The 24715-nt window shown below is 43.2% G+C and overlaps 1 protein-coding gene and 1 long non-coding RNA gene across 2 annotated transcripts; both read right to left on the bottom strand.

Moving 5' to 3' along the window:
* Positions 1-1817: 1817 nt before the first annotated feature.
* On the bottom strand, positions 1818-4814 carry LOC110492913. Its single transcript, XR_002469098.2, has 3 exons — positions 3214-4814; positions 2933-3050; positions 1818-2196 (listed from the first exon to the last, which is right to left on the bottom strand). It is a non-coding gene; the product is annotated as an uncharacterized LOC110492913 (long non-coding RNA).
* A 654-nt stretch (positions 4815-5468) lies between these two features.
* ifrd2 (interferon-related developmental regulator 2) lies at positions 5469-22843 on the bottom strand. The gene is made up of 12 exons (XM_021566547.2): positions 22366-22843; positions 9507-9623; positions 9265-9352; positions 8911-9035; positions 8388-8545; positions 8212-8265; positions 7900-8078; positions 7556-7664; positions 7193-7321; positions 6898-7026; positions 6593-6685; positions 5469-6273 (listed from the first exon to the last, which is right to left on the bottom strand). Exons 1-12 carry the CDS (start codon positions 22403-22405, stop codon positions 6193-6195), a joined length of 1302 nt encoding a protein of 433 aa, XP_021422222.1. The 5' UTR covers positions 22406-22843; the 3' UTR covers positions 5469-6192.
* Positions 22844-24715: the final 1872 nt, after the last annotated feature.

The following is a 24715-nucleotide window of genomic DNA, read 5'->3' as shown; positions in this document are numbered from 1 at the left end:
CTAGTCACTTTAATAAATGGAACACTAGTCACTTTAATAAATGTAACACTAGTCACTTTAATAAATGGAACACTAGTCACTTTAATAAATGGAACACTAGTCACTTTAATAAATGGAACACTAGCCACTTTAATAAATGGAACACTAGTCACTTTAATAAATGGAACACTAGTCACTTTAATAAATGTAGCACTAGTCACTTTAATAAATGTAACACTAGTCACTTTAATAAATGTAACACTAGTCACTTTAATAAATGGAACACTAGTCACTTTAATAAATGGAACACTAGTCACTTTAATAAATGGAACACTAGTCACTTTAATAAATGGAACACTAGTCACTTTAATAAATGTAACACTAGTCACTTTAATGATGCCACTGTAATAATGTTTACTCATCTCATATGTATCTACTGTATCCTACACTATCTATTCTATACTATCTACTGCATCTTAGCCGCTCTGTCACTGCCCATCCATACATTTATATATTCTTATCCCATTCCTTTACTAGATTGTGTGTATTAGGTTTTGCTATGGAATTGTTAGATATTACCTTCAGTTGAAGTTGGAAGTTTACATACACGTTAGCCAAATAATTTAAATTTAAACTGTTTCACAATTCCTGACATTTAATAAAAATTCACTGTCTTTGATTAGTTAGGATCACCACTTTTATTTTAAATGCAATATCAGAATAATAGTAGAGTGATTTATTTCAGCTTTTATTTATTTCATCACATTCCCAGTGGGTCAGAAGTTTACATACACTCAATTAGTATTTGGTAGCATTGCCTTTAAATTGGGTCAAACATTTCAGGTAGCATTCCACAAGCTTCCCACAATAACTTGGGTGAATTTTGTCCCATTCCTCCTGACAGAGCTGGTGTAACTGAGTCAGGTTTGTAGGCCTCCTTGCTCACACATGCCTTTTCAGTTCTGCCCACAAATGTTCAATAGGATTGAAGTCAGGGCTTTGTGATGGCCACTCCAATACCTTGACTTTGTTGTCCTTAAGCCATTTTGCCACAACTTTGGAAGTATGCTTGGGGTCATTGTCCATTTGGAAGACCCATTTGCAAACCAAGCTTTAACTTCCTGACTGATGTCTTGAGATGTTGCTTCAATATATCCACATAATTCCCCCCCTCATGATGCCATCTATTTTGTGAAGTGCACCAGTCCCTCCTGCAGCAAAGCACCCCCACAACATGATACTGCCACCCCCGTGCTTCAAGGTTGGGATGATGTTCTACGCCTTGCAAGCCTCCCCCTTTTTCCTCCAAACATAATGATGGTCATTATGGACACACAGTTCTATTTTTGTTTCATCAGACCATAGGACATTTCTCCAAAAAGTACAATCTTTGTCCCCATGTGCAGTTGCAAACCGTAGTCTGGAATTTTTATGGTGGTTTTGGAGCAGTGGCTTCTTCCTTGCTGAGCGGCCTTTCAGGTTATGTCGATATAGGATTAGTTTTACTGTGGATATAGATAATTTTGTACCTGTTTCCTCCAGCATCTTCACAAAGTCCTTTACTGTTGTTCTGGGAATGATTTGCACTTTTCGCACCAAAGTACGTTAATCTCTAGGTGACATAACGCGTCTCCTTCCTGAGCGATATGGCGGCTGCGTGGTCCCATGGTGTTTATACTTGCGTACTATTGTTTGTATAGATGAACGTGGTACCTTCAGGCGTTTGAAAATTGCTCCCAAGGATGAACCAGACTTTTTTTCTGAGGTCTTGGCTGATATCGTTTGATATTCCCATGATGTCAAGCAAAGTGGCACTGAGTTTGAAGGTAGGCCTTGAAATACATCCACAGGTACACCTCCAATTGACTCAAATTATGTCAATTACCCTATCCGAGCTTATAAAGCCATGACATCAACAGCGAGTCGCAGAAGTCCAGACAGGAGATGACAAGTTCCTGTATTAGGACCTGCACTGCTTCCTGTGTGAGGAAGGGTCGTAGTCTATGGATGTTGCAGAACACAAACCTGCAGGATCGAGTCACTGCTTTGATGTTTGCAGAGAACAACAGGGTGTTGTCCAGGATCACCCCAAGGTTCTTTGCACTCTGTGGGGTAGTCATTCAAATCACTCAAGGCCTTACCATCCTCATACGCTCTCCCATGTTTGTTGAGATCAGTGAGCTTGATCATTTTTCTCATGCCATAGCTGCTCCATATCTGAAAACGAACACACAATATAAAAGTAGAAGCAAACCTTTACGTATTGTATCAGGGTGGGTGAATGAAGTGAGACAAACCTTTACGTATTGTATCAGGGTGGGTGAATGAAGTGAGACAAAAATGTGACTGACGCACCCAGGACACTCCAAGCCGCGTACGAACCATCCTGATCTCACGAGCTTACATTCTGTTTCGCTACACGGCTATCAGGATGGTTCGTACGAGGCTAGACCACTCCTTCCTTACCTAATTATTGTCCCACCCCGATTGCTGGAATTGCTCAAATGTACTTAAGTATCAAATGCCTTACATTATGCAAACCAGACAGCACAATTTATTTGTTATTTGATTTACAGATAGCCAGGGCCAGGCACACTACAACACTGACATTAATTTACAAATAAAATGTGTTTAGTGTGTCCGCCAGATCAGATGCAGTAGGGATGAACATGGATGTTGTCTTGATAACTGCGTGAAATTGACCATTTTCCTGTCAAAATGTACTTTTGGGTGTCAGGGAAAATATATGGAGTAAAAAGTATATTATTTTCTTTAGGAATGTAGGTAAGTAAAAGTTGTCAAAAATATCAATAGTACACTAAAGTTCGTATACCCCCAAAAAATACTTAAGTAGTACTTGAAAGGATTTTTACACACATACTATGTAACATCATCCAAAGGCATGACAGCACCAGGAAAGTGTGAGGTGGGGGCTTGTCTGTCCGCTACTTACTCATGGTGTAAGAGACTGCAGGGTTTGGTGGTAAGATCTTTACTGTCCTCTTGAATCAGTGTCCACTGCTGGGTATTGTGCAGTCCGTTTCCATTGACTGTCTCACTTTGGCTCCACTCTGAGCGCAGTTTGTGGAGAAGTTTGAAAGTTGTATTATTTTTTTATTTATTTTTTAAAGGTACATTTTAAAGCAAAGAGCATACACAAAAAACACTTTTTACGCACCAGCTTGTGCGCATATAACTTTTGTATGGTTTAAATCAGTGTGTGTGTGAGCTCACCTGTCGACAAATTAAAAACTAGTAATGCAGCATCCTTCTGGTTCGGTCGCAGTCACGAAGGCATAATAGGAATGGGATACCCACTATATTCCTTGTACAAAGTAATGACAGCATCGGGTTCCATTCGTGCCTAGGTGAGAGGTGCAGTAGAGTTAGTTAACAGAGACCTGCGGCTATCGACTGTATTTGGAAACACTTTACACTGCATGCACTAACCACATTTATCGATTCGTTTGAGCACAGGTGATATGAAACAACTCATGCATGCAACGAACATGAATTATCTGCTTAAATGTATAACGTTTAGAGCTAACTTTAATATTAATAAAAATGGAACAAAATGGTCAAATTTTGTTTGAAATTATTACTTCTAAATCTGCAAAAAAATGCAACAATAATTTCTCATCTTTTACCAGGGACTCCATGTTGACACGGCAGATGATACCATTTTGTGGAGAATGAGATTTAGCAGAACAGGGGTGATGGAGACCAACCGCAAGGGGGCAGCAGCAACACATGACCTTGCAGTCACTGATTTGTTGTCCAGTGTGGATTCACAAAATGAAAACGTTATCCTTCCCTATCAAATCCAACTAGATATATTAATACCGTGTGCCGCAGCGATCCATAAATGGTTACTTCTCATCCCTTGCCTTTGATCTGTGCATTACAATGTCAACATTAAAACATTTAACATAAACACAGAGAAAATAATGAATGATTACATAGATACAACAGCCTTACTGCGTTATTACATTTATCCATAATCAATTTATTTGCCTCATCCTTTGGGTTACATAGCATTGTTCATCAAAATACGTGGCTCTCTTGGAAAACAACATGATCAGTTATATGGCACTTTGTTGTTGGAGTCCACACCTAGAATACATATGTATTTGTATAGACAATGAACAAAAATATAAAACCAACATAGTAAAATCTTTGAAATTGTTCTGAGTATCAGTTCATATAAGGAAATCAGTCAATTGAAATACATGTATTAGCCCTTAATCTATGGATTTCACATGACTGGTAATACAGAAAAGCATCTGTTTGTCACTAATACCTTTTTTTTTAAGTAGGGGCATGGATCAGACAATAAGAAATAAAAGTATCTTGTGTGACCCCCATTTGCCTCATCCAGCACGACGTCTCCTTCACAGAGGTGATCAGGCTATTGATTGTGGCCTGTGGAACGTCTGTGGAATGTTGTCCCACTCCTCTTCAATGGCTGTGTGAAGTTGCTGGATATTGGAGGGAACTGGAACACGCTGTTGTACATGTCGAGCCAGAGCATCCCAAACATGCTCAATGGGTGACGTGTCTGGTGAGTATGCAGGCTGTGGAAGAACTGGGACATTTTCATCTTCCATAAATTGTGAACAGATCCATGCAACATGGGGCCGTGCATTATCATGCTGAAACATGAGGTGATGGAGGCGGATGAATGGTGTGACAACGGGCCTCTGGATCTCTTCACGTTATCTCTGTGCATTCAAATTGCCATCAATAAAATGCAATTGTGTTCATTGTCCATAGCTTATGTCTGCCCATACCATAACCCCAACGCCACCATGGGGTACTCTGTTCACAACATTGACATGAGCAAACCACTCGCCCACACAATGCCATACACGCTGTCTGCTATCTGCCCAGTACAGTTGAAACCAGGATTGACCCGTGAAGAGCACACTTCTCCAGCGTGCCAGTGGCTATCAAAGGTGAGCATTTGCCTACTGAAGTTGGTTACAATGCTGAACTGCAGTCAGGTCAAGACCCTGGTGAGGACGACAAGCATGCAGATGAGATTCCAAGACAGTTCCTGAAAGTTTGAGCAGAAATTCTTCGGTTTTGCAAACCCACAGTTTCATTACCTGTCCAGGTGGCTGGTCTCAGACGATCCCGCAGGTGAAGCCGGATGTGGAGGTCCTGGGCTGGCATGGTTACACGTGGTCTGCGGTTGGACGTACCGCCAAATCCTCCAAATCGACATTGGAGGTAGTTTATGGTAGAGAAATGAACATTTTCTGGCAACAGCTCTGGTGGATATTGCACGCTCCCTCAAAACTTGACATCTGTGACATTGTTGTGTGACAAACCTGCACATTTTAGAGTGGCCTTTTATTGTCCCCAGCACAAGGTGCACCTGTTTAATGATTATGCTGTAATCAGTTTTTGGATACTCCATCCACCTTATCTTATCTTGCCCCTTATCTTGCTCACTAACAGAGATGAAAAAAAAATTGTGCACAAAATTAGAGAAATAAGCCCTTTCTAGGATCTTTTATTTCAGCTCATGAAACACAGGACCAACATGTTGCATTTATATTTTTGTTCAGTTTACATGTATAGATTATATGCACAACCAACCAGCATAAAAATATACATGAAAACACCCAAACTTACATTCCTTGTCCTCTTCCCATATCTGAAGTCTGTAAACAGAACTTCCTTTAAAAAATCAATGTACTGTTCTCCCACTTTCAATAAATTAGAAAATAAAATACTGTACATGACCAGAAATGGTTAAGATATTCTTCCGAAAATATTAGTAAAAAGATACAATAAACCACCTTTCTGTTTGATTTTCAGGCGTCCCGTAGGTGTCATGATTTTATTATGTAGTGTTAAATTACAAATAAAAAAAACATGCACGCACACGAGTTTGCATTGTCTGCAAAGTCCCTGGTTTGGCAGCAGCCATTGTGTCCTGTGAGATGAGTTTGGGCAAGGGGCCTATTCAAGAGGGTGTAATGTTACAGAACATTCCTATAGAAATGTACTGTGTAGAACATATAGGATTGTTTGTCATTTGGAAAAGGAAATCATGTCAGCTCTATTCATTACATTTCTATCTGCAACGTTACAAACATTTCGCTTCAATAAATATACCCCAGTATTCTTCTCCTCAGGGTCTCCATCCTATGGGGCCAAGGCACGTTCCATCAATTCCTCTCCTCCAATCCTCTCTTTCATTCCTCACATCACATCTGCTCTCTTGTCCCTCACTTTGTTCCTTAGTTTAGTCCTGGCTTTGAAGGCCGCTGAGTTGAACAGATGCTGTGAGGGAAATAAAATCAACAGGTTCGATTTACACCATTCAAAATGAAGAATACCAATATGGAGGGCAGGTTTCTATTGGGTCCTGTAAAGACTAGGCAAACCCATAACATGTCATAGTACCTGCTAAAGAAGCTAATGGGCAGGTACATTTTGTTTAACCGACATATATTTCATTAGACAGTGGAGATCTCACATGATATGTGTGTGGTTGTTGAACAGTATTTTCTGGTTTTAGGGCAGTGGTTATGGTTTCAGGGCAGTGGTAATCTGCTGGTGGGTTTACAGACATTTTAAAGTTCATAGGACGTGGGGTCACCTTCTCGAAACGGGAGATCTTGCTGGCTTTGACGGAGGAGTCCAGAATCAGAGGGGGTCCCAGGCCAAAGATATCCCTCAGCAACGGATTAAACTACATAGACAAGACCAGGCACACCCTTAAATATCATAGAATGACAAGCTGACTATTAGCAATTACTAAATGATACATGAGAAAGCATAGGCAAACAAGCATCAAAACCCTTTCAGACATTTGATTAGAACATTGTTGAGATACCAGATATCTCTGCTGTAAAAAAGTACATTTACCTCACAAACACTTCTAGACCTAGAATTTGTCCTAACCTGAAGGTGGTGTCTCACTCCAGACTCCAGCACCTCTTTGAAGGCATCGTAGACCCTCCTGCGCATCCAGCTGTCAATGTAGATGCCCTCCACACCAAAGCGGATCTTCTCTTCTGTGAAGTCCTCATTCTGCACAGGCGGGGGAGAGAATATTTCCATATTAAAATCAACATTATATAGTTATTTATTTCTCACACTGACCTATGGTCTCCAGTTAGAGAGACTGGTCTGGGGTGAATTTTAAACCCATTAAGCACCGTTAGAAGTGTATGTGGAGGGACGGGTGGTTCCTCACCTCTATGTAGTGCAGCACCTCTCTGAATATGGAGCGCTGTTTCCTCCTGTCGTTCTTGGCACGGTGTTTGTTCCCGTCAGTGGCCAGACCTTTCAGGCACTCACACAGCATGTCGCTGTCTTCAAATTCCTACAGAGAAAAACACAAGGATAAGGAGGGATATTTCCTCACTTCCTCTCCATGGGATCTACATTGGATCCATATTGTGTTATAGCCTGTGTGAATAAGACCAGGGACTGTATTCACAAAGTGTCTCAGAATAAGACTGCTGATCTAGGATCAGGTCCTCAATGTCTAATCTTATTCATTGTGATCTAAAAGGCTAAACCTACAGCCCCTGGTTGGTCACGAGGCAGAACATACCCTGTCTATATCTCTTCCCAGTTCAACCAGCAGGGCGATGGTTTCCCCCACAGCTATCCTGTAGTTCACATCGCTGCTCTCCAGGCAGGCCTGTAGCTTGAGTAGATGTCTGAGCACAATAGGAGACAGAGGAAGTGAGATGAGCAAACAAACAGGTTAAATTCACTTTTTATTTAAGGTGCCATCTTGCTGTTTTTCCCCTCATTGGCAAGATCCTGTCTGTATGTGAAATAGCAGCCTATTCCCCATTTATTCCACTAATTTGTCCAAATGTACTGCACCACTGTAGTACACGGGGAATGGTGTCATTTAAGACGCTGCCCTGTTCTGTGTGTTTCCCTCACATGTCTAGCAGCACAGTGAGGCGGGAGGCGGGGCAGAGGGTGACGAGTAGAGCCCAGGCGTGCAGGGCGGCGCTGTGGAGCCCAGGGGTACCGGCCTTGGGGGTGGGCAGGGTGCCCTCAAAGTTGGGGTACGACGTGGTGAACACACTTTCCAGGTGACTCATGGATTTGACCAAGTCCTGCCAGAGCGAGAGAGAGCGATTAAGACAGACAGTGAAGGAGAAACATTAAATTAAGTACGTGATTTGCCATATTACGTTTCTATTCCAGCTACAGAGAAATAGAATGAAAAGGATTTCTAGAGATTCTCACCTCTCCATCTTCCGCAGCAGAAACATAGCAGCACATACCCAGAGCACTGGCACACTGACAGGGAAAACAAAGAGGGAACACTTCAACTCTGAGTGGGCTTATAAGAATACATGCACTTTCAGTGGAAAACTGCAGTCGACAGCAGGACTGTGGTGAAGGCCAATGGTGACACTCACGCTCTGGCGGGCGGCCACACTGGCACAGCCGTCAATCATGATGGCGCTGAGGACGGGTCGAAGGATCTTGAAGCCCTCCTCGCTCTCGTCCCCCCCGCCCAGCTGCACACACAGCTGGGCACACACTGTGGCCGCTGCAGCCTGCTCCTCTCCACCACCTGAGAGGAGAATGGAGAGAATGATGGACAGAAAGAGGGAGAAAAAGGGTCAAGGGTAAGAAACCTTTTACAATCCTTAAGGTCAACAAGAGAAGTCAGGCTATTGCAGGACTTTGTCAAGAAAAACTCTGAATTCATAGAGCTTAAATTCAGGTATACTTGAAGACGATCCACTGGATCAGCAATGTTTATTTTCCAGCCAAATAAAGGCATGGTAGACCAAACAGTGTGTGCGGGTCAAATTCATCTCCTTGGCCTAGCACCACCTAAAGTAACCTGCGTTTGACTAGATTGAGTAGGTAAATTCAGCCTCTAGCTTCCTCCCTCCACCATCATCACAGACAGTCGCACGGTGTCAGTCTCACCCTTGCGCAGGCTCCTCTCCAGGCAGTCGCTGATGGTGAGGCGTCTCTCTGTCAGGAAGTCACAGAGCAGCCTGGATGAGAAGGCCCCTCTCAGAGACTCCAGGGCTGCCAGGCGTGTCTTTGCACTGCGAGGGACAGGAGGAAGGGGCACGTCAGTATGTCTCCACACAGCTCTGCCTAACGCTGTAGTTATATGAGAGGACACCTCTTACACCACACCATTATGTTGAAGCTGATCTTATGTTCCTCATGTCCATTTACCCAAGTACTAGCAACGTTGGTGGCTTTAGTTCTGAGAAGTTAGGTGTACAGTAAGTCCCTCTGTAAAAACATTTTAAATCCTGCGAGACCCACCTCTTGTCCATCAGGTTGTCTATGCATTGTTTCAGCTTGTCCTCGGTCTCTTCCTGGGCAGTCTGTTCATCTAGTGGCTCACCTGCTCCTGTGGTGGACACAGAGGAAACGACAGGTAAGCGCCAAAACAAAGAGCTTATATCAACTGCATGACGCTTCTTTGGATGATGCACCTGTGTTTAGTGGTGTGAGAGCACATGAATGTTGACTTAGCTTGTGTGTGTGTGTGTGTGTGTACCCACCTGGGCTGTCGTCCAGCACCGAGGCGTTCTCGCTGGCACTGCTGTAGTGACTGAGCACATCAGATGCCAGGTCATCATCACTGGCACCAGACCCACCCTTCACCCCATTCCTCCCCCCTATGAGAGAGAACGGAGGATAGAAAGAACAAGGAGAGTGGAGGATAGTAGGTGAGAGCAAGAGAAAAAGGGAAAGAGATGCAGAGAGATAGGAGTGTGAGTTTGAGGTGAACGTGGTCTCTGTCAGTGGCTCACTCAGCTGTCTGTCTCTGTCAGTAATGACATCCGAGGACCCTTGTAGAGACCAAAGTCTATTCTCTCCCCAGTGCTGACACACACGGGCACGTCACATGCAGCTAAACTGGGAAGGCTGGTTGCGGGCGGCCGCTGCCTGAAGTGTTAATCCCTCAGACACAGCCGAGCCAACTGACTGGCACTGCCCCTAGTACAGCTACCAGACTGTGGCCCTATCCTGACAGATGGCAGAGACAGTGAGGATATAGTCACACATGGCCACACTGCCTTACTCCAGTGATCAAGACCTAGCATACCTAGGCTCAAAGGAATTCATCCTTCAAGACAGACCTTTCTTAGTTTATCAGTGAAGTTGGATCCCCAGGTTGAACCGCAAAAATAAGCCTGCCCAGCCCCAGCAGAGAGCTTTACTGGGGGAAAGTTCACCGGGATGACAGACCTGATGCAGGGAATCAAGCTGTAAAATCACCTCCCTGTTGAATGGCTCTAGGGCTGGGGGAAGCCTGACCAGGCTCCACATTGTCATTTACTATGACGTCCTAGAATACACTGTATGACCAAAAGTACTGTATCAACAATGGCCTCCAGGAAGCATGTCCATTCATTTAGTGTCATCAAAGCAAAGGGTGGCTACTTTGAAGAACCTCAAATATAAAATATATTTTGATTTGTTGAACTTTTTTGGTTACTACATGATTCCACGTGTGTTATTTTATAGTTTTGATGTCTCCGCTATTATTCTACAATGTAGAAAATAGTCAAAATAAAGAAAAGCCCTTTGAATGAGTAGGTGTCCAAACTTTTGACTGGTACTGTAATTCATTCCCATAAGTCACCTTCTCTGTCTCTAGTGATCATACTGTACCGAGTGGGCCCTTATCAGTCACGTGACTTACTGGTACTCAACCTTGAACCTCAGGCAGAGTGTTCACAGCCAGCACTATGCACGTGTCAGCCTATGGCAATCACTCAAGCTTTCCACAAGTGTCTGCACCTCAGTCATGACATGGGGAGGCGCTTGAGTGTGTGACAGGGCTTTTCTTTTCCAGACACAGCCAGTGAGATGAAGGGGCTTCCTGTCCCCACAAGTCTCAAAACTTAGTCTTGGCCAATTGGGTCTTTAACTGAGCTTTTCAAAACATAAGCAACTTCCCTGCTGCCTAAGCTCGAAACCACAGATAAGAAAAACAAACACACGGTGTAAGAGATGGGAAAGCTGACGAATGGTAATGCCATGGTTTATGCAGCATTCTGAATGAAGCCTCTATGAGAGGAGTTAGGTCAGTGAGTTGGCCAACATGTGCAGAGGGGACGGTGGAGCTGGGGGTATCCAAGATGTGGATACAGTGTGTTAGTAGGACAGAGAGGGAGAGAGAAGGCTGGGAGTCCTGGGACCAGCCGGAGTGACATGAGGCAGGGTAAAACATATGGCAAGGAACTCCCGAGGACATTGTTTGGAATATTCAAACCTAGCTACTACACCTGTAAAGTCATGAGCCATGCAATATCATATGAACTGTAACAATGACGAACGGTAAAGATGACTTAGTCAAGTGGGTGGAGAAGTACTGGGATGTGATGGTCAAGTGGGAATAGTTGACAGATGGCCATGGGCATCAAATTAGTCCAGGTGATGTAGGGACACATTAGTACGTGGGTCCAGGTTACATGAACGGTGAATAAGATTTGAAGCAGGCCAGGGGTTGGAGTCCTGCTGTGTTACCTTTGAGAGACAGGGCCCTTGGCCAACAGATACAACTGTATAACCCCCTGTCTGTGACAGCCTGTTAAGGGGTTCAGGTGCAGGGAGAAGGGATGAAAGGTTGGCCATGGATGGAGGAAGAGACTATTAGAGAGTAAACCTCCTCTCCTTCTTCATGTTGCTCTCAGCAGTGCAGCTCTTGCTTTCACCAGACACTTCTCTGTGTAACCTGTCCTGTTTGATCATTCTCATCAATTGAACAGCAATAAGATGAATTCTACCATCTTTACTACTGGTCACATGGAGATATCTAATATAGATTACTCCGTGGTTGTTATAAACATGGATTTTACTTGGAGATAGCTAGCTAAAGTATTCCAGTTGAGCAAACATTCATTAGAATGTCATTTTACCGTTTCTACCACTATGCTGACAATTGACCGGGGGCGGAGCTCCCTGCCAGCCTAGGGACTAGGGCTGGGCGATAGAAATCAAATTCTACTATTCTACTACTACTTCTAAATCAATTCTACTTTGTTTGAACGCAATGTTCCAAATGCCAGTACTGCAAGAATCAAGGTTTAATTTGTTTGTTTATATGAGCATTTGTCTTTTTGGTCTCGTCTCTTTCGCTCCTTCTGTGCAACTTCCCAGTCGCACACACCAAGGCCCTCGCCCTGCCACTCACAACAAAGATGGAAGATCACTTCTTCCTCTCTGACAGAAAGCAGTTTCAACTCACTATTTGCATTTGAGGTTTGGTCCAACAGAATCGGTCATATGGACGCAGAAACACATCCACAGTCCTAAAGGCCTTAACCTTTCTATCCATACCATTTGTACCAACTGACCCTACTAAAATATGGAATATCAATGAACATGGTGGAAAACTAATCATCAGTTTCATTTGCGCACGGCCTTGGAGTGTCACGTACCGTATTTTAGCCAGACCTACGGGCTAGCTGTCTAGTTTGTGTTTTATGAATGTGCAATGAGCATAAAAACATTCCTTTATATATGGGCAGAAGTTCCTTAGGATCCGTAATTTGAATGTTTCTACCACTATGCTGACATTTGGCCACCTGCACACGTGGCAAAAAGTCTCTGCATTCAGCAATGACAGTCTCATTCTGAGAAAGAAAAGCATCTTATCCAGGAAGGACACTTGATTTCAACATTAAACAAGGGCGGACAACTAAGTTTACACATGTAACCACGGTTATGTGAGCTATTGGATCACTCCAATATGGTAGCCTTCCGAGGTGCCGAGAAAGAATATGAGATTAGTCCGGTGTACCGGGTAGTTCTGCGACTGACCACCTTAAATAGCTGCCGCCACACTACTTCCACCTCGTGTCCTTTGAGGAGCCGTAGATCACAGAGAAGATTGGAGAGATCCAATAGCTCACATAACCGTGGTTACATAAGTAACCTTTGATATGTAGCACTATATTGGATCACGCCAATATGGTATCACAATACCAGATTCAAATCGGTGAACTAGGTAAGGGACAGACAGAGAGCAAAGTCCCGTAGGACTGAGCTCAGGGCTATGTCCCTCCGTTCCCACTCAGGGTTTGGGCAAAACCCACCACAGCAGTCCCGACCTCATTTGCGGGGGCAACAATGACTCGATGTACCTAGAAACAGGTGCTAGACGATGCGCAACTGGCAGAGGCGCAAATGTAATTGAGAGGAACTCCTCAAAGCAGTGCCCACGATATACCTACTCCTCTAGTAGGTATGAGTAGAGTGCCTTGCGAAAGTATTCGGCCCCCTTGAACTTTGCGACCTTTTGCCACATTTCAGGCTTCAAACATAAAGATATAAAACTGTATTTTTTTTGTGAAGAATCAACAACAAGTGGGACACAATCATGAAGTGGAACGACATTTATTGGATATTTCAAACTTTTTTAACAAATCAAAAACTGAAAAATTGGGCGTGCAAAATTATTCAGCCCCCTTAAGTTAATACTTTGTAGCGCCACCTTTTGCTGCGATTACAGCTGTAAGTCGCTTGGGGTATGTCTCTATCAATTTTGCACATCGAGAGACTGAAATTTTTTCCCAATCTTCCTTGCAAAACAGCTCGAGCTCAGTGAGGTTGGATGGAGAGCATTTGTGAACAGCAGTTTTCAGTTCTTTCCACAGATTCTCGATTGGATTCAGGTCTGGACTTTGACTTGGCCATTCTAACACCTGGATATGTTTATTTTTAACCATTCCATTGTAGATTTTGCTTTATGTTTTGGATCATTGTCTTGTTGGAAGACAAATCTCCGTCCCAGTCTCAGGTCTTTTGCAGACTCCATCAGGTTTTCTTCCAGAATGGTCCTGTATTTGGCTCCATCCATCTTCCCATCAATTTTAACCATCTTCCCTGTCCCTGCTGAAGAAAAGCAGGCCCAAACCATGATGCTGCCACCACCATGTTTGACAGTGGGGATGGTGTGTTCAGCTGTGTTGCTTTTACGCCAAACATAACGTTTTGCATTGTTGCCAAAAAGTTCCATTTTTGGTTTCATCTGACCAGAGCACCTTCTTCCACATGTTTGGTGTGTCTCCCAGGTGGCTTGTGGCAAACTTTAAACAACACTTTTTATGGATATCTTTAAGAAATGGCTTTCTTCTTGCCACTCTTCCATAAAAGGCCAGATTTGTGCAATATACGACTGATTGTTGTCCTATGGACAGAGTCTCCCACCTCAGCTGTAGATCTCTGCAGTTCATCCAGAGTGATCATGGGCCTCTTGGCTGCATCTCTGATCAGTCTTCTCCTTGTATGAGCTGAAAGTTTAGAGGGACGGCCAGGTCTTGGTAGATTTGCAGTGGTCTGAGACTCCTTCCATTTCAATATTATCGCTTGCACAGTGCTCCTTGGGATGTTTAAAGCTTGGGAAATCTTTTTGTATCCAAATCCGGCTTTAAACTTCTTCACAACAGTATCTCGGACCTGCCTGGTGTGTTCCTTGTTCTTCATGATGCTCTGTGCGCTTTTAACGGACCTCTGAGACTATCACAGTGCAGGTGCATTTATACGGAGACTTGATTACACACAGGTAGATTGTATTTATCATCATTGGTCATTTAGGTCAACATTGGATCATTCAGAGATCCTCACTGAACTTCTGGAGAGAGTTTGCTGCACTGAAAGTAAAGGGGCTGAATAATTTTGCACGTCCAATTTTTCAGTTTTTGATTTGTTAAAAGTTTGAAATATCCAATAAATGTCGTTCCACTTCATGATTGTGTCCCACTTGTTGTTGATTCTTCACAAAAAAATACAGTTTTATATCTTTATGTTTGAAGCCTGAAATGTGGCAAAAGGTCGCAAAGTTCAAGGGGGCCGAACACTTTCGCAAGGCACTGTATATACCTACAGCTGATATGCTGTAGTAAGTGTAAATGTCCACAATCCAATGTGAGTCTTTGTATCGATAGGCTCTGGCCAAGAACTCTCACCATAGCAAACTAATAGCCGATCAGACTGTCGTATTGCCAGCCACTGTGTAATGTAAGTGGGCACAGCACACATGGGGGGGAATAACACCCAGCTCATCCGAAGGAGGAGCATATGCGGACAAACGTAAGGGTCAGTTCGCATCTGTCAAACAGGACCTTCGGCAAGAATGAGAGGTTAAGACGGAGGGTGACAGTCCTCGTCTGGACCCATTCATAAACACATTCAGCGCACACTGAAAAATCATGAAGTTCGCTCACCCTCTTAGTTGAGGTAATAGCCAACAGGAATGCCACCTTCATCGATAGATGCTTCAAAGTCCTTGACTTTAGGGGCTCAACAAGCACTGACAGCACCACGTTAACGTTCCAGTTTGGCACCGAGTGGGCCATTGCTGGACACAGACGTCAAGCTCCATAAATTTGGAGCGCAATGAACTTCGTCGTGGCATGCCGAGATAACGGCTATACTCTCAATGTGGAATGTCCCTCGGCCTGCATTGAGCAGTGACTAAAACCATTTGCACATATGGCTCTCACACCAGGTACAGAATATGCCCCACCACATTTGATATGACGCGTTGGTGGAAGAAACCATGGCGCTCCGCACTGTGTTCACCACATTGTCCTAAAGGCCTAGACAGGTCCACTAACGAACGCCTCAGAGGCCAAGCCCGAAGATGGAGGCGGTGCAGATCCAAATTCCAACAGTTTAAGGCAATATTGTAGTTCCCAAGGTATGTCCAACCTGATTAGCCAATGGGCTTTCATGATTTTGCAGGAAAATCTCTGTCGTGGATGATGTTGGCTTTCGCCGACTGATCGAGCCCCGGTACACACTATTTTTCAGATGTTGCACTACCAGAGTTACACAGTATTGTTGAAATGCACATGTATGAGCTACTTGCTATGGGCGTCACTGATATTAGCTTCACGACTGACATTTAGACCAGCGATGTCAGCCCCATGAGCATGCGGAGTCTGACAGCACAGTGGTTCGACAAGGATTTTGTACTGAAGAAAGCCATACTGTATGCTCAAGAATGTGCTGGTTATCATACCGCTGCTGCTACAAAAGTACTCAAGGTTGTGAACATGTGATTTGGTGGCATGCTATCTGAGCCTCTTTACTGTGTCGCCACAATGCTCGATGCTAGGTAAAAGGACCACTACTTCGATGCAGACAATAAACAGGGTTTACGTTAGGGCTGGGCGGTATACCGTATTTTACTATATACACCGGTATTTATGCACAGACCAGTTTGGGTTTTTACTTTACCTTCTATAACGGTATTTGTATGTTTGGTTTGTTGAATGTGATACGTCCATTTTTATAGTTTACTCCGCTACTTAAGTCAACCCTCTCTGCTCTCTCCCTCTCCATGCCTCTTTCCACAGAGATGTAGTCCCACCCCATTACTCAAGGAGCGCATTTGTTGTTGCTTGACCACGAGACACTTTCGTTCAGTCTGCATGGTTAATGCAGCACAGGCAACAATGTTGATGACAATGTTGTTGTTTCCACTTTGATCTTAATATAAATCCACAAGCGTTCTATAATTACAATATTAGTTTGTGTTTCTTACATCTGCAAACAGCTAGTTTGTATTTTCTTAGCAAGTCAAGCTAAATCGTGTTAGCCACTAATGATAATTGCTAGTTAGCTGGCTAGCTAATAAAAGTCAGATGAAACGTAGCTAGCTAATACATGCATGTTGTTTGTGCAACAGTATCTACTAAATCAAAAAGGAATAGGTGAAGCATGAATATGTTGGCTACATGAAGAAACATTTAATGTAGCCAAAGATTACATGGTCCCCTAGGAAACACTGAACATCACTTTGGTTCCTACCCTGTCACTTTTCATCCATGGCATTTTCATTCGTTGTCATGTCAAACACTGTATTCAAAGTGCCCAATATTATTTATCTTATAAATATAGAATTATAATAAACATTCTATTTCCATGATACCAAAAGTTCATCCAAGGGTTTTGATCTAAATCACAATTGCAACGTTTGGTTAAAAATAAGGCCTAGTATTTCTGCCCATATCGTGGCAGTGTTGAAATGATCCCAAATGAGTGCAGGAAATGCAGAAATTGATGGAAATGCAGCAAATTATTTTAGGTTGAAGTTGAATTGAACCATATAAAACAATCCGAATGGAGAAAGACCCATTGAAATAATATATATATCCGCCCTAGGGTCACACACTACTCATAAAGCAAATTTAGAACTTAAAAAAAATAAAATAATCATAAAAAAAAAATACCATGAGATATATTTTGGTCATATCGCCCAGCCTTAGTTTACTTGAAATGTTACATACACAGCTGGACAAGATGGAAACGGACGTAGAGACGCGCACTGAGGTGCGCACTGAGGAACAGGCGCCACGGACAGACAGCTGAAACTTCACTGCTTGACATGTATGATGTAATCTTGGTTGAGAATGAAACAACTGAACAAATGAACAATGAAACAGCAAGTAAGTGAAATAAATGTTTTGATTATGTTTTACTGGTAATGGGAACATATGCAAATGCCAACAAAATAACTTTTTGGTCAGTTGGGTTTGGTGTCTGTGTAACCTTGATTTAACTAGGCAAGTCAGTTAAGAGTAAATTCGTATTTACAATGACGGCCTACCCCAGACGACGCTGGGCCAATTGTGCGCCGCCCTATGGGACTCCCAATCACAGCCGGATGTGATACAGCCTGGCTTCGACCCAAGGTCTATAGTGACGCCTCTGGCACGGAGATGCAGTGCCTTAGACCGCTCGGGAGCCCCACGAAATGGGGGTAGAAGCTGTCAAGGAGCCTTTTGGACCTAGACTTGGCGCTCCGGTACAGCTTGCCGTGCGGTAGCAGAGAGAACAGTCTATGACTTGGGTGACTGGAGTCTTTGACGATCTGACCACTTCCGTATTGAGCGAGTCACTGGTACTTCCTGCTTTAGTTTTTGCTTGTAAGCAGGAATCAGGAGGATATAATTATGGTCAGATTTGCCAAATGGAGGGCGAGGGAGAGCTCTGCATACGTCTCCTTGTGCAGTAAAGGTGGTCTAGAGTTGTTTCCTCCCCCCTCTGGTTTCACAAGTGACATGCTGGTAGAAATTAGGTAAAACGGATTTAAGTTTGCCTGCATTAAAGTCCCCGGCCACTAGGAGCGCTGCTTCTGGATGAGCATTTTCTTGTTTGCTTTTGGCATTATACAGCTGGTTGAGTGAGGCCTTAGTGCCAGCATCGGTCTGTGGTGGTAAATAGACAGCTACGAATAATATAGATGAGAACTCTTGGTATACAGTGTGGTCTCCAGCTTATCATAAGTCTCTGAGCAATACCCAGAGACTTCTTTAATATTAGACATTGCGCACCAGTGAATGACATTCCACATATAGCAGTTGTCAGATACTGTGACTCAGAGCAGGTAGGTGAGGAGCTGCTTTGTCCAAAACCCATGCATAGTAACACTAAAGGGGAAGATGTAGCAAAAGCCTTCACAGATCATTTTGAGGAGAGTGGTGTCGATATTAAAAACATTTGCCATTACAACTGACAGTGCCCCCACTAATGGTAGGGAAACAAACTATTCGCAAAGCTGATTGAAGATTAAATTGGCCACCCTGTGTTTAAATTACACTGTCATTCACCAAGAGAATCTGTTCCAAGATTTCAAATTCCGATTTTAGGTACTGTGATAGCTTCTGTAGTTCAAATTGTGAATTTCCTTGTTGCTCACTTGTCTCTGAACAAATCCACTAAGACTTTCCTCTTCACTGCAGTGTCAGTAGAGGGAAGTTTCTGGAACAGTTTGTGGAGTGTTTGGATAAGGTTAAAGCCGTTCTGGCTGAAAAGGGCCAAAACTACCCAGAGCTTGAGGATTGGCTTGTAAAACTGATGTGTTACACTGACGTAACAGGTTACCTCAATGAGCTCAACCTGCGCCTGCAGGATTCAGGCCAAACAGTGCTGGATGGGTTCCATGCATGGAAGGCATTCGTTGCCAAGCTAGAAGAAGTTTACTAGCGGGATATTCAAAGTGGAACATTCCGCTACTTCAAGCAACTTAAAAGGGCTGTCAACGCAATAGTCAGTACTGACGCCATCGGAGTGTACATGGGGGAGCTAAAGTCGGAGTTCTCTGTCAGATTTAAAGACTTCAAGGAACATGGCCCAATGTTTTATTTTTTGATCAAGCCAGACAACTTTGAGGAGAGCGACTTGGATCGGTCTGTGTTTCATTGGATGGGAACCAAGGACTTTGAAATGCAGCTGATCGAGCTCAAGGCATCCTCCCTTTGGTCATCAAAATTCATGGAGCTGCGCAAAGAACTGGAAGGGACAGAGCGATCAAGGGGCCTCCATTATCCAATGTTGGGAGAGCCTGCCAGTGAAATGACAGTCTGAAGAAGGTTGCATCTGTGCAATGCTTTCAGCATTCAAATCCACGTATCTATGCAAACTTTTCACACATTAAGTCAATACTGAGCCCCTCACGCTGCCGGCTGACCACTCAGAGGCCTGTGTGCAGCTCAGTCTCCTAATATAGCCCAGATATTACGCGGCTCAGCAATGGAAAGCAGGGACAAGGATCGCATTAAAAATCGGTAAGATGTGATCGGTAAGATGTGATTTTCAATACAAAATGATATAACCTTGTAATGTTCATGCCAGTAAATTTCAGCAATTAGTAATGTGAGAGTGTGTGTTGCAGGGGATATGGAATTAGACGGGGGAGACAAGAGACTGAGTAGGCTACGATTCTCAGCAGTAGTTATGGACATGATAACACATTATGTTTAGGGTTGTTGTTAGGCCTAACAGTCGTCTGTCTTTTTTTATTGAACCTTGTATTTTTAAATAAATGTTAGTTTTTTTAATCACATATTATTTGGCCTTTGTAGTTCTGTAGCCTATATTGAAACGTGACTTCCACAAAAATGAATGGAGGAGCAATTTAAAACACATGATTTATTATTAACAAAGATGTATAAATCATATTTCCAAATGTTCTAACAACATTTCCATATAAACAATCAAAATGTCTGATAAATGCAATTGAAAACAGTGAAGTGTCTCACCACAATGAAATCTGGATTCTATCTTGATAAAACTCAAACGAATATTGTCCATCATTCAAAAACATAAATAAAACCAACATTTAGACAGCTTTACAAAATATACATAAAACCACTAACACAGGCCATCAAGTCACAATAAAGCACACTTCAAAATTAAAATGACCATTGCTTTAAATCTGCTAACCACAACTGCATGTCAGACAAATACACATAACGCAATGGAATAATAAGCACAAAAGGAAAAACGTACAAACCCGACAAATCAATGACAAAAATCAGGAAGTAGAACACAAAGATCTATAGATGCGTTTTAAAAAGGAGCGAAGACAGCGGCCTTGGTGTGGCATCGCTCATCTGATGTAGCTCGGCCTATAGTGGAGCTCCGTGGTGCTAATGGACAGCACCTTGGTGTGGCATCGCTCATCTGATGTAGCTCGGTCTATAGTGGAGCTCCGTGGTGCTAATGGACAGCGCCTTGGTGTGGCATCGCTCATCTGATGTAGCTCGGCCTATAGTGGAGCTCCGTGGTGCTAATGGACAGCGCCTTGGTGTGGCATCGCTCATCTGATGTAGCTCGGTCTATAGTGGAGCTCCGTGGTGCTAATGGACAGCGCCTTGGTGTGGCATCGCTCATCTGATGTAGCTAGGCCTACAGTGGAGCTCCGTGGTGCTAATGAACAGCGCCTTGGTGTGGCATCGCTCATCTGATGTAGCTAGGCCTATAGTGGAGCTCCGTGGTGCTAATGGACAGCGCCTTGGTGTGGTATCGCTCATCTGATGTAGCTCGGCCTATGGTGGTGCTAATGGACAGCGCCTTGGTGTGGCATCGCTCATCTGATGTAGCTAGGCCTATAGTGGAGCTCCGTGGTGCTAATGAACAGCGCCTTGGTGTGGCATCGCTCATCTGATGTAGCTGGGCCTATAGTGGAGCTCCGTGGTGCTAATGGACAGCGCCTCTAAGTTAACAGATGCGGTACTATGTTTTACCATCTTGGTGTGCTGTAGCCCAGGAGTGCTGCAACTTGACTAACAAAGACAGCTATAGGCTACGAGAGTATTAAGTTATTTTTAAATAAAGAGGTGTCTACTTACGAGTGCTTGATATGTTTCGTTCAGTTATGGAATTCTTCTGTTTGTGGGCAATTAAACATTCAATACACAATTAGCTGTAATGCACATATGAACATCCTAACTGACACGCAGATCGTTAGAAATGGTAGGATAAATTGTAAATTGGCACTCAACAGAAAAAAGGTTGCCAACCCGTGGTGTAGACTCCAGGCCCCCATCCGGTGGGACTGGGCCCACGGCAAGAGCTCCCAAGCCATTGGATCAGGAAATGTTGTCCTACCAGATAGGGCTGGAACTGTTGAAGAGCCAGGCGAACCACCCTGAGCTCCAGCACATTGATGTCAGCCTACTCATTGATAGCCTCTAATTTAGTGAATGTACGAGCCATTGCAAGACAAGAAACAGAGATACAGTATTGCGATATAGGCCTACATCTTTTGTTTACCGATACATGGTTCTGACTGTACTGCCTGGTGGCCCACCTGCCTACCAGTGACCCTGTCTTTTCTTGCTCTTTCAACTACTCATCTCCTCCATTGCAAAATACTGAATCTTAGTGGTAGTAGGAATCGAAGCTCGGGTCGAAGGGCAAAGAATCAACTCCCCACCACAAATCACAGGCACATGCCATTAGGTCTCTTTTTCAGACTAACACCAGCCTTGCTAGGAATACTCCCAGTGCACAAGCTACTATGTTAGAGCTATGTGGCAATGTCACTTTGAATGCGTTTGCTTTTCATGTATTGTGTAATTGATGTGTATTTAGATAGTTATGTATACTGCAATTGTTGTTTATTGATGTTTGACAGGTCACTGTAAATAAGAATGTGTCCTCAATCGACTTAACTGCATAAATAATGATGAAATAAAATGATCAAGTGGTCAATTATAACAAGCAAAGTTAGCTAGCTAAGGCAAAATTGCTTGCAAATAAATCTAGCTAGCTAGCTAACGTACTGAGCAAGATAAACAAATTGTCTAGCTCAGAATGCAAACAAAACACTGCATACTGTACAGATATATAGTGTGTTATAGCAGTTATATAAGGTGTTAGATAGCTAGCTATTATCAAACACCAGTTTGTCAATGCATTGCTACAAATAATGGTCATTCTATGAGAAAGTAGCTAACTACTGTAGTGTAGCAACTTTGTTCCATATGGAACCGATCAATTCAGGCAGTTGCACAGCATTTATGCCAGCTTAGATTGTGATGCAAATAATACATATTAGCCCTTTGCTACACATAATCATATGTTAACAAATAAGACAGCAGTTAGCCAACTTACCCTTGTTTGAACTACGTTTCCCTTTTTTACTCCTTGGCATGTCGCCAATCAGGTTTCTTCACAAATTCACTTCCAAGTCTCAACAGGGCACCCCCGGAGCCGAAACTGAACAATTAATATTCAAGGCCTTGACAGTCTTTTGAAAACTACCTCGGAGGTCACGATGTATTCAAGATCTTAATTAGTGTGATGACACCATATATCAAAAACAAAAATAATTAACGTTAGCTAGACTCGATCCCCCACTTGTTTTTAGTGGCACCACGTTTCACCACCGCAGATGATGTGGAGTTGGCTTTACAAGTCGAGGAATTTGTTTTTCTTCATTACCTGTGATTGTCCCCGGGTAACCGATATCTAATGCCAGATTGAGATACAACATGTTTTTTAAAGTGTTTGGAATGGAGTATCGAGCACGTTGCTGTTCCAAATTCACACATCTTCTTCTTTGGTATAAAGGCGTTCCACAAGCAAACGTTTAAGGTGTATGCCGCCACCTATTGCACTGGAGTGTGCGATCAATCATGGTTTGCCTAATTCTGTACTAAGAAAAAACAAATCCCATTAACTTCTATCAAACCCTCCCCAAAAACTCCATCCCTCTTCAAACTTTCTCTATCATGCTCAGACAATCTAACTATAGGATTAAGCAGCATTTAAAAATCATGTCAACAGAAACATATACTGTTATTCCTAATAACTGTTGCCGTATCCACAATCATTTTCAACCTGACATTTCTGCTTTTCACAATCCGAGTCGTGTTGATAACCTTCCCAAAGTCAATTTTATTTACCAACAAAGTGTGCTTTGACACAGCACATTTATGGGAGCAATAATTCTGAAAAGGCCTCGAAACCATGTCAGGAACACTGGGCTATAATAAGAAGGTCGACCAGTAAAAGCACCAGTTCTAACAAATCCACCATCTTCTCCTGGGTAAGTGGTAACTGCTTTCAGACCCACCTCTTATTAGATATATTAGGCAAAGCTGTGTTTTGTAGTCATATGATGATTCTCATTTAAGTGCCCAAAGCATGAATTCGTCTTCGACTAAACTACAGTATCCATAATACCCCAAAACAAATCAGCTGTTGGGGTCGTCCGACAATTTTATTTTTTTGTCAAACGAGCCAAATGCAACCGGTGTGAATTTTACTGTGAAACGCTTACTTATGAGTCCTTTCGCAACGATGCAGAGTAAAAAATTAAGAAAAATTGTCCAATCAAATTGTATTTTTCACACGCTTTGTAAACAGTAGGTGTAATCTAACAGTGAAATGCTTACTTACGGATCCTTTTCCAACAACGCAGAGTTCAAGATAAAGATACAAAGATAAAATAAAAATAGAAATAGTGACATGAGGAATAAATACACAGTGAATAACAATAACAAGTAAAAAATAACATGGCTAAATATAGGGAGTACCATACCAAGTCGACTTGCTGGGGTATGGGGTAATTGATGTAGCTATGTACATATAGCTAAAGGTAAAGTGACTTGGCAATAAGATAGATAATAGACTGAGCTGTCGCAGCAGCGCATGTGGTGGGCCCATGCCAAATGCCTGAAGGGACACTATGTTGAGGGTCAGTGTGGCAGATGTGTTGTTACCTACCCTCACCACCTGAGGGCTGGCCCATCAGAAAGTCCAGGATCCAGTTGCAGAGGGAGGTGTTCAGTCCCAGGGTCCAGAGCTGGGTGATTAGCTTGGAGGGACTGAACGCTGACCTGTAGTCAATGAACAGCATTCTCACATAGGTATTTCTCTTGTCCAGGTGGGAGAGAGCAGTGTGGAGTGCAATAGAGATTGTGTCATCTGTGGATCTGTTGGGGCGGCATGGGAATTGGAGTGGGTCCAGGGTGTCTGGGATGATGGTGTTGATATGTGCCGTGACCAGGCTTTCAAAGAATTTCATGGTTACAGATGTGAGTGCTACAGGGCGATGGTCATTTAGGCAGGTTACCTTTAGGTTCTTAGAAACAGGTGGTCTGTTTGAAACATGTTGGGATTACAGACTGGGACAAGGAGATGTTGAAAATGAAGACGCTTGCCAGCTGGTCTACCTACGCATGCTCTGAGAACACGCTCTAGTATGCAAGTGTTAACCTGTTACTCACATTGAACACGGAGAGCGAGATCACAGTCATATGGGACAGCAGGGGCTCTCATGCCTGGTTGAGTGTTGTTTGCCTCGAAGCGAGAATAGAAGGCAATCAGCTCATCTGGGAGGTTTGCGTCACTGGACAACTCACAGCTGGGTTTCCCTTTGAAATCTGTAATAGCCTGCAAATCCTGCCACATCCGACGAGAGTCTGAGCCAGTGTGGTAGGATTCTATCTCAAATCAA

This window comes from Oncorhynchus mykiss, chromosome 16 (genome assembly GCF_013265735.2).
Source record: "Oncorhynchus mykiss isolate Arlee chromosome 16, USDA_OmykA_1.1, whole genome shotgun sequence".
In the NCBI taxonomy this organism is placed as follows: Eukaryota; Metazoa; Chordata; class Actinopteri; order Salmoniformes; family Salmonidae; genus Oncorhynchus; species Oncorhynchus mykiss.
The sequence above is the reverse complement of the archived record's forward strand: the minus strand, read 5'-3'. Positions and strand labels throughout refer to the sequence as shown.